At 41.8% G+C, this 14,827-nt stretch overlaps 1 protein-coding gene across 5 annotated transcripts in view; it reads left to right on the top strand.

Moving 5' to 3' along the window:
- The window catches only part of SLC35F4 (solute carrier family 35 member F4), a 127,135-nt gene that overhangs the window by 97,894 nt on the left and 14,414 nt on the right, over positions 1-14,827 (top strand). The window contains exons 1-3 of one of the 5 annotated variants that reach the window (XM_069783146.1): positions 4,730-4,894; positions 5,218-5,406; positions 9,535-9,832. In XM_069783146.1, coding sequence (XP_069639247.1) covers positions 4,750-4,894; positions 5,218-5,406; positions 9,535-9,832 — 632 coding nt within the window. In that variant the 5' untranslated portion in view covers positions 4,730-4,749. Of the gene's footprint in view, positions 1-4,729; positions 4,895-5,217; positions 5,407-9,534; positions 9,833-14,827 lie in introns of those variants that run through there. The other 4 variants (XM_069783142.1, XM_069783144.1, XM_069783143.1 and 1 more) reach the window with 4 other exon arrangements.

The raw sequence follows: 14,827 nt of genomic DNA, 5'->3' as shown, positions 1-14,827 counted from the left end.
TTCTGCAGCAGTAGTATGAAGACATCATTTTGTCAATGCAAAAACAATGACATATTAGGAGCTGAGATTTTGAGGACACAGTTAAATAAGCATACTGAATGAGTAAAAGGTAGATTGTAGATGCCTTGACTGACTTCTTGGAAAAGCCGGTCTCTCTCCTGACTACAGTGGTAGCCACAGGTAACCACTGTTCTGCAGGGCTTTGGGAACATAATACAAAGAAACTGTCCAGCTCATTTGCATCACCTATTTAACCATCGATTTAGTAGTGTAATCAAAAAAAGAGTATGTATTTTGGCATATACCAGCAAGCCAGATGTTGCTATCTCTAAATAAGCCAACACTTTGTGTCGGTAATCCAGTGTCATGAATGCACGGATGGCTTTCAGAAGGGAATTCAGTTACCTGTTTGAGAGGTTCTAAATTTCCATCAGGGCAGTTGGTTAAAAAAGAAGAGAAAAAGAAAAAAAAATCAATTCTGTGATGACCTAGCCATAAAAATGACTTCCAGGGCTGCATTTTTATGTTGCATTGATTATTTTGCTGGCAGTCCATTTGATCCATTTTTAGTGAGAACTTTCAGACAAGAAAAGTTGTCACAAATGAAATGGCATGGGTTTTTTTTGTATTCCAAGCACTGCTGTCACATGCTAAATATGTCATATACATGAAGATAATCTGAAAATAGTTGGGTTTGAACCTCAAAGCATAATCCCTTCTCTCCAAGCTCCCTTCAAAACAACAAAGCGATTTTTCTAGCCAAGGTGAAGACATATTTTCTCACTGTGTGAGCCTCATATGGAAACCTGCATATGAACAAAAAGCCACAAGTCATGTATCACATCTTTCAGAGGGTCAAGGGGCAAGGGAGCTGTGCATAGTTTACAGATGGATGATGAAAATGATTGTCAGGACAAGGCGTGTGCTGCAGGTTCCTGGTTTGAATGGACAGAGCAGCAGCAGCATGTGGTGGTCACCTCCTCCCACAGCCAGGACTCACAAGGGTGCTCAAGAATTTGAAAAGGCATGGACATCAGTGATATTAATCATGTGGTTTAGTTCAGTCACAAGCATAATTACCTTGCTAAATTGAAGTACACTGGGATAAGTATATAATAGTTAATGCAAGACAAGGACAGACTTTGTTAGAAGCACGTGGAAAGCCACAGGTTCCCCTTGCTGGTTTCCCTTTGGTCTCCATATGCAGAGAAGTAGCTTTACTTCTCATGCTATAAAGCATTTGCATTTGCAGGGCAAGGAAAAAGATTTGTTGAAAGAGAATAATAAACTAAAAATAATCTTTAAAAATGGGAAAGAGCGGGGGTTTGTTTTTATCCAATAATGAAAAATCATCCGGATGGATTTGACTCCTTAAGACATGCTTGATATAATCACGTGTGATCCTTTCCAATTCTCCCTTCCCTTCTTTGTCAATACCATGAGCTGAGTGTTGCTTTGATACTCGATTATAACCTCCAAGTAATGAAGGAACACTTCTAGCAGCAAGATTTGGCAGTCTGGCAAGGTTTTTTCTATTTGTTAGTTTTTTTCCCAATCTCTTCCGGTGGCATTCCCTTAAAATATCAAATGATGCCCAAAATGTAGATTCATTCTCAGCCTGTGATTCATCTCTGCTAAAGCCATGAACTGTGTTCATGCTCGACATTGACTGTGTCGGTCTACAGAAACTGGATGAGGCTTCTGTGCACAGTGAGTTACAGATATCTGTTGCAACTTCTTACATCGAGTAGTCAGGTTAAAAGAAGGTCAGGTAAAGTAGTCAGGTAAAAAGTCCCACCCAGTGTAGACATCTCTGCTCAGGATGGTTGTCCAAGGTCAGGTTGGACAGGGCTCTAAGCAACCTGATCTAGTTGAAGATGTCCCTGCTCATTGCAGGGAGGTTGGGCTAGATGGCATTTAAAGGTCCCTTCCAACCCAAACTACTCTATCATTCTATGATTCTGTTATTCCCTGTATAGTCATAAGGAGATGCAGATAGTCCCAGGGCACTATTTTTCTCATCCTAAGGTTGACATCTAAAATAAGTCAAATGAATCTGACCCAGGCAGTGTCACTCCACCTTTGCTGTGGAGGAGGTGTTTATAGTACCTTTTTAGTGCATAGTTGCTTCTCCATTTGCACATGGCAAGTTGTGGCAGCACCCTGCTGTTGTCCTCTCTGGAGAGGACCATGAGGTCTCCATAAGCATGTGGGATTTATGAAGGTATATGGAAGTTCAGTGCTCTTGATCCCCCTAAATTTGGAGGGTCTTAGTGGATCCCTGCTTGATAGCTGATAATGGCTGTGTGAGACAAAGAACCTGAGTTACATGAGTTCTGCCTTCCCTTCCTCTTATGTGGGGTAACATTGCACACGTGTGAGGTTTCATTGCTGAACTGTGTAAATGGTGATTTGTCGTCCTTGCTGCTGATACCAGGTTTGGCTAAGTTAGCCCAGCATATATCTATTCACCTTGCCTGTCAAAGTATATCCTTAAAATACATTCAGATTCAGTAGCATTAGCTGGCCCGGGCTTTCTAGCTGTAACAATGAAATATTGATAAATCGCCCTGCTATCTGATTACTTTCAAGCATAAGGGAAGAAGAATTCAGTAAATCAAGCAGTGACTGTCGATTAAATGCAATCTCTTGGATTGCAGTTCTGGTCTCAACTGCTGGGTTTCTCAATGTACAGGAAAAGATTGATGCTGCTTTGTTGTACCAGATATAAATAACTCAGCTCTTTTTGCATGTGAGGAAAAATAGGTTTCCTTGAAATTTTGGTTGCGGATCATCTGCTAGACTTCTGCTGAGTGTGATGTGAATCTTGATCTTGTTCTAAATTATATCTGAATTGAGATGTGGCATGTGTCTTTCAGCTTAATGAAATCTCTTTACATGATGCATATCAAAGTGAGTAGTGATTTGGGTCAAGGCACCTTGGTGGCTGATTCTCTGAGGACAGGCAGTCAACAAACGCTTTCTGAAAATAAAACTTCTTTAAGTTGGGGACCTGAAAATTCATAAGTGCCTTTTTGAATATTTAGCCCCAAAAGTACTGATTGTCTTAATCCCGTGGAGGCTGGAACTAAATTTCAGCTGTCAAATAAAGGTGTTATGCTGCTTCTAATGGGGTGAATGGCCCAGGGCTGCTATTTCTACTGCACTTTTCAACCTCAGAGTGACTTGCAACATGTTTACAAAGTACCTAGGTAATGTTATCCTTGTTTGTTACAAGTGGGAGGAGTAACACTTGGAGTTATGAAAGGAGTAGAACAAAATCATGGGGGGAGTTGTGTGGCTGTTAGATCATTATTTTTCTCCATTAAAAAGAAAATATATGAAGGTGAATGGCTTTTTAAAGGTCTGAAAATATCTAGTAGGCTCTAAAAAGCTCTGCAGAGAGTAATGCTCATAAAAAATGGAAAGAGATGATATGGCACTTAGACATCATATAGGTCTTAATCCTTCAAAGTTGACTTTTGCGGGTCTACTGTCATAGACTGTGGCTTGCATACTGCATTGATTGACATTTGTGGAACTATGTGGTAAGGTGGGACCTGGACTTGGGCATCCTTCTTGTGTCAGAGATCCATCATTGGACAGATGACAAAAGGGAAGAGCATCTTTGAGAAAGATCATCTCAAGGGGGTTAGCTGCTGGTTCAGTTGCTTGTCTACTTAGTGGGTAAAAACTGACCTTAGAGGTTCTAAATAGGCTGAGAGAGGATTTTTCTGTATAATACCATGTTCTATACATGTCTGTCTTCCTTTGCCATCTTTGTAGTTAGACCTGGTGAACCAAACATAGCTTTAAGTTCATTGAAGGTTATATGAACCCTCTGAACTTCCTCTGGCAAAAAAGTGTTGACCTGATTCATGCATTCTCTTGAATCTTGAATACAGTCCTTGCTTTAGAGTATAATTTTATGTTGTTTGGCATGGAGTTATTTGCACAGTGTACTTTAATGGCTCACGTTGTAATGAAGAATGCTGCCCTCTGAGATGTCTGCTGTATTTGTTGCACATCTGGCACCTTACACATGGGCTTTGTGTCTATTTTTGTATTCTTTACAATGTGAAATAGGTGTGATTGTCAAATTCAATCCTTCCAAGTCATGGCAAAGTCAGTGGCTGCCCTGGGTATATGCGTCTTCCGTAAATTTAGGTAAGATGGTCACCAGTTGAAGTAGCAGCTGCAAAATGAGCGGTGGGTGATCTCAGCTGACCACGAACACACATTTTTATTTACCAAAACGGCCTGTCAGATGACTTTCTGAGAAGAGGACTCTCTTACGCTGCTCATGTGTTGACCTCTTACACAGACACCTTCGATAAATTCAGGAGTACATGCAAGATCACCAGGCTCACACTGCCAGATTCCAGCACTGCACTCTTTTCTGTTGTTTGCTGGTTCTTAATCCAGTCCTTCAAGCTCCTACGTGTAAAATATGGTGTCCTTCTCACTAGCAAACTTTTCATCTGGTACCACTGGTATTTCTGGGACCTGGGTCCTGTCAGCTGCCTTGTGCGTCTATACAGCCTCTGTGTGAAATGCAGCATCTCGGTGTTGTCTGCACCTAGCAGAAGAAGAAAAAGCAACTTCTCTGAAGATGTGGAGATTCTGATTTGGTGCATGTAAAGGCTTAAAACTGGTGTCTTCAATGGTTTAGCAGAAGTCTTCATCCAAAAGAGCTGTCAGTGGCCGTGGCTTCATTCCATACAAGAGTCTCAAGGATCGTTCTGGAGGATGGAAAGGGGAAGCTCTCCTCTGGAGAGACTGTCACCACTGACCCCGGGAGGTAGTGCTTCCTCAGCCCTCCTTTCCACCCTAAGGGAGAATGGTGACCTCTCCTTTTGCCTGATTCAGTGTCAGTGCTCAGGAAGGGGCCCACGTGAGTACAAATTCCTTTGCCTGTTCAGACCCTATGGATGGAGCCGTGGGGCTAAAAAAATACTGCAGCATAGGGCTCTCATTTCTTCAGGGGAAAGACTGGTTTTCATACAGCACCTTTTTTTCTATAAGGGGGGAGAGACTTAAGTATTTATTTACTTTCTTATTTACTTTATTCTGACCAGAGCTGAAACCTTGATTTTTGCAGTGTGCTTCCTTTCTCCCGCTGAATCGTTTGTATGCATTTCACTGACAGAGTGTTTCAAAGCCCCGCTTTCCTCCAGGGAGTTTACAGCCAAACTGATGCAAACTCTTTCTTCTCAGGTGCCTCACGATCATCTGTCATCCAATGCAAGCCAGGAGGCAACTGCCCCAGCAGACACAGAGGCATGACTAGGCAGCTCTCCCCTCTAACTGTTGCTGAAGATTCTGCTGCTCCCATTCTTGAGCTGCAGAATCGAAGTCCCTCGGGAATCTGTCGGCACAGCAGAGTCGAGAGGCAGAGCAGATCAGGTAGGCACAACAGCCGCATTCCCGGCGTCACAGCATGCCTGCGAAAGGCCTCTTTCGTCTGTCTTTTGAAAGATGGTGCAGAGTCCGAGCATGTTGACGTTGGTTTATGGTGCTGCGAAAAGCAAAGCCACGTGAAAGTCCTTCCTGTACCTGTGTGCAAACTGGGGTTAGGCGGGAAGGAAGCAAGGATGGGAGGAAAAGGCCTGGGCCTCAGTAGGTACGTGTAATGTGTTAGGTATCTGAGAAATCATAAGGCCAGTAGGCACAGAAGATCTTGAAAGGATGGTTAACGTTAGCACACAAGTTAGTTTTTACAAAGTGGTTATGTTTCCTCAGCTTCAGCCTGGCCAGAGACCAGGACCCTTAAGAGCCAGCCATGTTCCTTCTCAAAGACAATGACAATCTCAGCTCATACTGTGGACGGTCTGATGAAGAGGAAGAGAAAGAGCAACAGGTGGAAGGATATCTAGGAAAGACCATCGCAGTTCAGATCATCGATCAGCTGCACGTAAGGGCTTCCATCAGGAAAGTGTCACCCACTTTACTGCAGAAGTTTAGCTCAAATGAACCTGTAGGTACAGTGAACACTGACTTCTTCACCATGATGTCCATCCATCACCAGCAGGGATGGCAATGGGAGCGATTACAATATGCAGCCACAGGCCTTTGAGTCCACTGAATTGTACTGTTGAGGAGAGAGATGTTAAATGACTGAAATAATTTAACTGTTCAAGTTCTTTGGAAGACTGTCTGTGTAGATACTGTGAGCAAAAAGGGGAGGAAGAACAGGTTGGATCTCCCTTGCACACTGGAATTGTGGGAGATGAATCTTCCTCTTGTCACTTCACCACCGATGGCAGCAAGAATCAGCCATTTTCTTCTTGTGTTGGAAAATGGAGGGATCTCGTACTCCAGGAGTACTCTCTTGATGGAAACCCTCAGAAAAATATTGGAGGTGATTATTGCTGCAAAGAGTGGATGATACAGCATCTTGCAGTAAAGATCATATGTAAGATACCAGAAAACCGATCTATACTCATTTTTGCAGATATCAGGCTGAAATAACTCTCTGCATGCTGGCACTAGGGTACATCCAAAATCAGAATCCTTCTTCTCTAAGAAAGGGCTTTAGGCCACTTGAGAAAAGAGTAGTGCCTTGACATCATACTCTCTAAACATATATTTCGCATTTGTTAATTTCCCTTTTTACCCTGATCTTCCCTTCCTCATCATTGAGGTCTAAGTAGGACTGACCTGACCGGTAGGTAAACAAATATAAAGAGTATTATTTTCTAGAAAGTAGTTGCCAAATAGTCAAAAGAGTTCAGAAGAAAAGCTGTAGGTTTTGGTTTTCCTCTTCTCACTCTTCTGAAAAATGAAAGCAAAAGGCTTTTCTGTTACCATATTGTCACAGAGATATCACAAGCAAGAATTATATTATAGACAAAAGGACCATGCAGGGGTGTTTCTGCTAGCTCCCTTTCAACACAGTTTGCTATTGACCAGTATCATCTCCATGTGTCACCTGCAGTGTCATCTGCATTCTTTCCCTGTCATTTCATCCTTGTTGAGTTCTCAGATTGTTTCTGTGCTCTTGACAGGGTAAGTCTGTTGGTTTGTTTCAGGTAGAACTAAACACAGACACCAAGGATTTCTACTACCTTGCTAATTTTAAAATGCTATCTACCAACCACTTTGGCTGATCAGTTTGTTTTCTCCTCATTAACATATAATTCGGTATCTGAACACAAGTGCTACTTTCTAGCTTACTCCAGCCCCAGCTTCATGACTTGGAAATACTTAAACCTATTTAGTATGAATTGTGTGCCTGCTCACCATGTGTCTTTGACTTCAAGCCCTGTAATTATTTTAAAAGATATTTCTTATCTTGTCCTTTTGATTCTTTGGCCAAGATTTAGGTGTGTACATCCCATGGATTTTGAAAGCAACCATCAAGCAACTATGTGTCTTTGGCTGGGAATCCATCTCAATTTCACTTAAATGAAATGTAAATATCTAGTCTAGGGAGAGATAAGCGCCTCCAGTAAACTTTAGATATATATGAGGATGAAATCAGCTACCTTCTCACCATGCCTGTCCATTATCATTAAATATAAAGGGGCCCTAGACAACATGTTTAGTCTGCATACACAATTATTTGCTAGCTACATTACTTGGGATGAATCCTACCCATTAAGCACTTATGAAAACTCCCCACTCTACATTTAATCAGGCTAAAACTTACATAGGTCTTTAAATCCAAGGTAGGACTTGCAACAAGTGTATATTTCTGTGCTTTTGCCTAACATGCTAACCTGGGACTATAAAATCCAAGTCAAATGCTAACGGTAGTGTCATACATAGTAACAGCAATTACATAGTTATTTGGAAATTGAAAAATAGAATGCATGGATAAAGGTGCTATAGTCTTCTATCATTGTATGATTATTTTAATTGTTAGCTGAAGAAGGACTAATTGCATGGTAGTTTTGCTTAGCAGGAAAACCTGCAAGTGGATGTTGCATAATATATTCTTTTTAAGCCATTCTAACTTGCAAATAAACTGTAATTTACTTTTTAATAGAAGATGTCAGTCATTATTAGTACTATAAAAATACCTATTTTCTCTCAGCAGCCAAAAAGAATGCTAAAATGATGCTTGCCTTTTCAGACCTGTGTCTGATTATCCTCTGCATGGTTTAATAAACCTGTAATTTTATTTAAATTCTTGATTCACTACTAAACAATGGAGCCACTGAATACTGATTATTTTTAGGAAAAAAATATACCATACAATTGCAATCACAAAAAGCTCCATGTCCTGGTTAGGAAAATTCTTGATTGCAAATGCGCTCCCTGCTATGATGAATCGTTTTTTAGATGTAATGTTGGTCTAATGTAATAACTTGGAACCTCAGTTTGACATTTCTTTATGGCTCTAGCAGAAACAGTAATAGAAAAGGAAAGTAAACCTGAGTCTGAAAGGGTACCTTTTTCACATTTAAGTTGAGTGTAGGACAGTGTATGCTCTCACTGCAGTAGATACATAGCTCCTCTTAACATCAATAATTATATTGTTTCTCACATATACCGCATCGTGTGTTGATGCGACTGATAATTGATAGTTATAATTAAGAATAGCTGCAGGTCATGAGTTTTAGAAGGAACTCCCGTTTCTTCTATCAAACTGATGTGATATGGTCTAACGGTGTAAATGGTTGGAAGCTCAATGCTGCCACATGAGCTCATGGGGCAACAGCGTTAGTGCTCCTCAGTATCCAATGCAGTTCAATCCGTTGTTTTCAGCTGGGATCTGTGAAATCAAATAGAGTTCGTGGGTTGCGTCTCTGGAAGATATGTCTGGAGAACAAGTCACCAGTCAGTAAGATTAAATTCTCTGTGCTTATGTTAGGAAATCTGCCGTGGTCTGCAGATTAGATCTGAAAAGTACTGTACTAAAACGGGAAATGACGACTTTCCAGTTCCTCCTTGATTATGTGTAGAGGTGTATTTCTAGGCATGCCAAGCTTCAGTTTTGTCCAGTTTCCTTTTTTAACTTCAAAAATGTAAATACACTAACTTGACTGGAAAAGTCCTTGCTCCACTTGGGTATATAAAACCAACAAACTGTTTCTTTTTCCCCTCCCAGCTTGCAAATAAAAAAGTGATTCTTGAGTTAAAATCTTGAATGATAAGAACTTGTTCCTGGCTTCAGATGTACAAGCTCAGATAGCTCTTATGTTGCACACATGCACAGTAATTGACTTTATAATGTAATTGTTTCCAAAGGATGTAACTCTGTTCTAGAGGTTTGGCTGACAGAAGGAAAGAAGGGCTGATATAGCAAACAGTGGAAACAGCTTAACCGTAACACTGTTACCTCAGGCTTTGGTATTGTGTTTGTATTTTGTTCCTATCCCCTTGAAATGACAGAGACAGTATTACTGAAGTATTTCTGTGCAGGATTTCGGTGTTTGTGGGACACAGAGGAATTATAGAGAGAAGACAAGGGGATAGTTTGTGTCTGGATCAGAAGAGGTGATTTTGCCAAGAATTGTTTTGAATGCATTCATTATGTGTGCAACTCTTCTCTTCTTCTATTTTTTTTTTTTTTTTTTTTTTTTTTAGGAGAAGAAGGAACACAAACGCACACAGAGAGCAGCAGCCAAGAAGCTGAAAGACAGACACGATGCCAGTCTTGCACATCCACATTTCTCAAGCTTATCTGGAGATTTCTGATAATTTTGTCCGTCTCTTCCTCCTGGGTCGGGACCACGCAGTTTGTCAAAATCACGTATGAGACCTTTGACTGTCCTTTTTTCATGACTTGGTTCTCAACAAACTGGAACATTATGGTTTTTCCCATTTATTATTCTGGGCACCTTGCAACTGCACAGGAAAAGCAGTCTCCAATCAGAAAATTCAGGTAGGCTTTATCATGGCAATATCCCTTTAAACAGTCTGATTTCTGTGGACTGAGATCACTGCTCTTCTCAGTTTGACCCATGGTGTCAGACAGCAGAATAAAGGTCGTGCTGCAGAAAATCTCATTCATAAATAGCTTACAGAAAGCTAACAGATGAGTGATATATGCTTGAATTAATGGATAATTGATTGTTAGAGGGGTTTTTTTTACCAGTAAAGGTAAAGGCCAGTAATTTGCTTATAATCTTGCTATTATATTATCTAATCTCTCTATATTTTGTGTTCTTGTCTGGATCAGGCCATTAATTAATCTGTTCTGGTCCACTTATGATAGAACAATAGTGTAAAGTGCAACCAAAACAACTCATAGTTGAGAAGAAAGATGTTCAAAGCTGAGGAAATGGTTTCCATGTGGAAGACCATGGCTTACTCTCCACGCTCAGCAAGTGTAGCAGGGTGAAAACTGCCCTTTACTCCTCCTGCTGGATCATAGCATGGAGCATGAGCATCCTAGTAGCCTTCTCTGCTCTCTTTTGTGTGGGGTAGGAATTAAAGCAGGTTGCAGACTCTTGGTTTTCCTTCCCCTGTAGCTCTGAGGGGTAAGCTGGCATAGCTGAGTGTCTGCCATCCTGAGGAAATGACATGAAGGCTTTGTCCCATCTTCTGTCAGGCTCCACATGGAAATACCTCTTCCTCTGTGTTGCGAGAGCCAGGGGAAAACCTCCTTCTGACTCTAGCCTTTCCTTACGCCACATGGCTGCATGCTGTAATTAAGTCTCAACCTCAGGTGCAAAGGAGTCCATAGTACTAGCTATAACATTAGTCTGCAGGGGTGGAAATTTATAAATCCCTCTTCAGTAGCTGCTGTGAAATCATAGAAATACAAGGTTAGAGGGGAACCCATAGAGATCATCCAGTCCAACCACCAGCACTGCAGCAAGACCAAGCTGGCTTAGCTTCACCCTAGCCAGTTCTTAAGAAAGCCGTATCTAACCTGTCCTCAGGGCTTGGAAGTACCACCATGTTCTGGGACAGTTCATTCCGGAGTTCCTCCTCTACTTCCATTATTCCACTGATCTGACAGTGGAGTAGAAGCTGCTTTAAAGGATGGAACTAAATTCAGCTTGCCAAGAGATAACACAGCTTGCCCATGGAGGGAAGAAATTCACAGGATAATTTTGAGCTGGGACCCAATTCTGTAACTCCAGTGCAGACTTGCTTCGAAAACAATCTTATTGACTTCAGCAGAATTGTCTGTTCTACAAGGTATTAACCAGCATGTGGCCTGTACCTTGTTCCCGCTGACAGAGGGTTCAGCACAGCTGTCATTGAGCACACAGGGAATTCAATTTGTGACTGTCAGGCTGGAGTGTAGCAGGGCCAAATTCTTCCCTCAGCTGCTTTTGCCAGGATCTGGGATGTAATTTGGTCCTAAATTATCATTTCTGTCAAATCAGTGTGACTGAAATTGAACAGTTGCACTTAATTAACTGCTTCTCTGAAAACCCTGGTGCTTTGTACGTTAATGATGCCTTCATTCAGATTCTTGCTGGAGTATTTGTGAGAACATTAACAGTGTCAGCTTGGCTTCTGGGTATGGGGTAAAGTAATAACAAACACACAGCAGATAAGGGAGAAGGTGAGAATAAATATCCCTGCAGGTAGATCCTCTGCAGTTAGTTGGTTGATTATATATCCATCAGAGCAATATTTTGGGCAAAACATTTGTGGCAATGCATAATACAAGTACGCTTAAATAATTGATAACATTTCCCAAGCTGTTAGGAGTTCAGCTTTTAAAGTTGAGGACACATGCTAACACGCCCAGAGGAATTTCTGCACACACAGAGATGTGAAGTAGTTTTGTGAATGTGTGCGAACAGGAGACCCGATGGGCCAATGGAAAGGCATCTTCCTAGGCTATTTCCTACTCCAGATATATTGGGAACTCACATCCTAGGGAAGAGGTAACTGCTGGTAAATACTGACTTCATGATGGGGACCAACTGCTTGGTCTGCGCCATGTTATAACTTGACAAGCGAAACTCTTTCAGTTTGGGTATGGGAATGGACATCTCAGGATGAGTGCTTGATTTTCTGATGACTTAAAGAATTTAAAAGCATCATTTGTAGTTTTTAAATTCAGAGAGTTATAGACAGATTTAGTTCGGAAAGGATCTTTGGAGGTCATTTAACCCAGCCTCTTACCCAGAACAGATTTTCAAAGCTAGATCAATTGCTTGTATAATTGTTTGGTTTGTGTTCTTGGTATTGTTCCTGTTACAGGGCTTTCTATTACATTTTGTAAGATTCCTTGTTGCTTCATTTGCTGGTTTTTTTCATAGAGTAGCTAATTCTTGTCTTTAAAGCCCATGCTGTAGTGATTCCAGACCTACCTCAGAGTCCAGAGGTGATTTGTCTTTGTGTTTCTGGAGTACGTGGTTACTTACTAGATGCTTTAAAGACATATGACATTTTGTCCAGCAGATATTCCTGGTGGATCAGAACAAACAGTGTCTGTGATATCTTGGCAGAGATCAGTGATCATGCAAGTGACTTGCAGAGTGCTGCCCCGGGCTGGCAAAGCTGTATAGAACCACTGTTACTTCAATAAATCCCACTTGGAGGGATAGAAGTCTAAATCTTTAACTTTAGATTGGCTTTCTGAAAGGTTTATAATCTTTGAGATTGTAAACTGTGTATTTCTTACCTCTCACACTTCACCTTAGAGATCAAATTTTGTGGTCTTAGAAACTAACTTATGGTTATTACTTCCCTGCTGCGTTTCAGTAAAGTATTTGGGTTGTCTTGAGGCAGAAGACACACCTTTTGGTGTCCCCTCGGTATTGTAGATAAAAGGTATGTCCCACATAAGGAGCTTGAAAATCCTTGCATTAGCAGTAGATAAAATGATCTGAAGCTCAGTAAGCTCAGCAATAGGAAATCTAACCCTGCCCATATTTACCACAGCAGAAGACACTCCAGACTTGATGTAGGATCCTAGCAGAGTTATGATTTGGAATAGGTGAATGATATTTTCAATGTCAATAAATTTTGCCACCCCATCCACCATCTTGGCTTCTCAAGGACAAACACTGTGACATTCAGCAGCTTTCTGCCGGAATATATCCACGATGTAATAGCTGAGGTTAGTCCTACAGGTGCTATGCAGCCTTGAGGCACTGGCTAGGAAGAGTGTCAGTAGGTGCAGGTTTAATAAATATGAACATGTTGGGAAGAGTTGGTTTTTCTAGCAAGAAGGATAACAAGATGTGAGCATCACTTGAAGTAAAAACAGAGCCATAAGTAGCTGATATTTGGTGTCATCTGTCATCTGCAAGTTTGTCACCTACAAATCTCTCTATCTATGTTGCAGCAGTAGCTCAGTCCAGCTTCCTCAGCCACTTACAGAAATCTAGGTCTGCACTGCAAATCTAGATCTTCACTGCAAAGGGCTTTTCAGATGGGCTTTTCAGATAAGAGATGAGGATCTCCATTGCCTGAAGCTGTTCCAGCCCCAAATGGCTCAACAGTAGGGAGGAAGACCAGCAGCACAAAACCAGGGTTTCCCTTGGACCATTCCTCTTGGGAGACAGCATTCCTGTGGTGCTGCCCCCCGAGCCAGACACTGCTTATGTGAGAGGTTCGTGCACAATTCCCTTTCCTCTTGCTCTAGCTCTTGAGCAAATACAGCTGGCCAGGCTCTCTTTCTTAATGTTCAGACTTGGTCAGTCCTGGAAAACAATTCACCAGTTGCTCAACCACCATTACTCTGTTTGGTGCCTGTCTCCTGAAATGGAGCTGGAAGGTATTTTATTGCAGCAGATGCCATCATTTAGATAGAAGGACTAAACGACATAGTAACAACTTGTGCTCACAAAAGGTCCCGTGGTGCTTCTTGCTACCATAATGTCACTGGTGGCCTTGCCAAATTTTAATCTGGCTGATGTAATTACATTCGCTGTATTCACGTTACCCCAGGTAGCGTCTGTTAGCTCTGCTTTTTCTGTAAGCTGTTTTAAAACCAGCTGCTGCCTTACACTCCAGAGGCTGCTGTGTGTCAGGGGTGAATAAACCCATTCTTCTGCAGGGGCTGGCATCAGAATAACTAAGAGGCTACGCAAGCTATTTAGTGGGTGCCAGAGGCAAAGTTACATGACTGCCTGAGGTGCTGTAATTCCTGAGAGCATGGCACACTGCCCAGAGCTGATGGCTGAGGGCTACCTGCAAATAAAAAGAGCTATTTATGTTAGAGGGCAGGTTTTAAATAGACTTCTTGTGCATTTGGAAATAGTTTGTGTCATAGTTCCAGGGTCAGCTGCCCTTAGATATGTCTCTGCCTTTAAGTCAACAGCCTACAGATATTATTTGCATGGGGAGGGATCCGTGAAGCCCTCTCTCCTGAGCACAGGGTTTTAATCACTGACATGTCTGATGACTCCTGCAAGTTTAATTTTAGTTGCATGCCAAAGAGGCTGAGTTAACCACTGAGCAACCAGCCCTCACAAAGCCCGGGGCAATCTACTGTAGCCATGACTGGGAAAATAAAGTATTCTTCCTATCTTCTCATTCGCTGAGCATTATTCATGGAGTTCTCCTAGACATGGAGAATTCATCAAGTCTCCGTCTCACTCAGCGTGACCCTGTCACAAGTCTTTGCTGTATTTTTTTAATTGAGAGGTGAGGAACTACTGGCCCCTCTTTTGTCTGGTCATTGTTGCTCTGTGTGGTGGAGGCTCTTCCATCTGCTTAAAGAGCCCATTGCCTGGGGCCTGTGAAGTGTTCCCAGATTTCTTGTCCTAACTGTGAGTCTCTGCTCGTCCCTCCCACTGCTTCTGGGAACTCAGAGATAAGTGACATTTGCCGGGTTGCCACAACGGCCTCTCCCAAACAGCTGACCAGCCCACAGAGTCCAACCCAGGATAATACAATAATCACTGAGTCTTCCTCTTTGCGAGGATTCACAGTCAGGGCACTTTGGACTCCATCCTCCTGA

The sequence above is a fragment of the Haliaeetus albicilla genome, chromosome 5 (assembly GCF_947461875.1).
Source record: "Haliaeetus albicilla chromosome 5, bHalAlb1.1, whole genome shotgun sequence".
Classification (NCBI taxonomy): domain Eukaryota; kingdom Metazoa; phylum Chordata; class Aves; order Accipitriformes; family Accipitridae; genus Haliaeetus; species Haliaeetus albicilla.
Note: the sequence above shows the minus strand (reverse complement) of the source record. Positions and strands in the feature narration are given on the sequence as shown.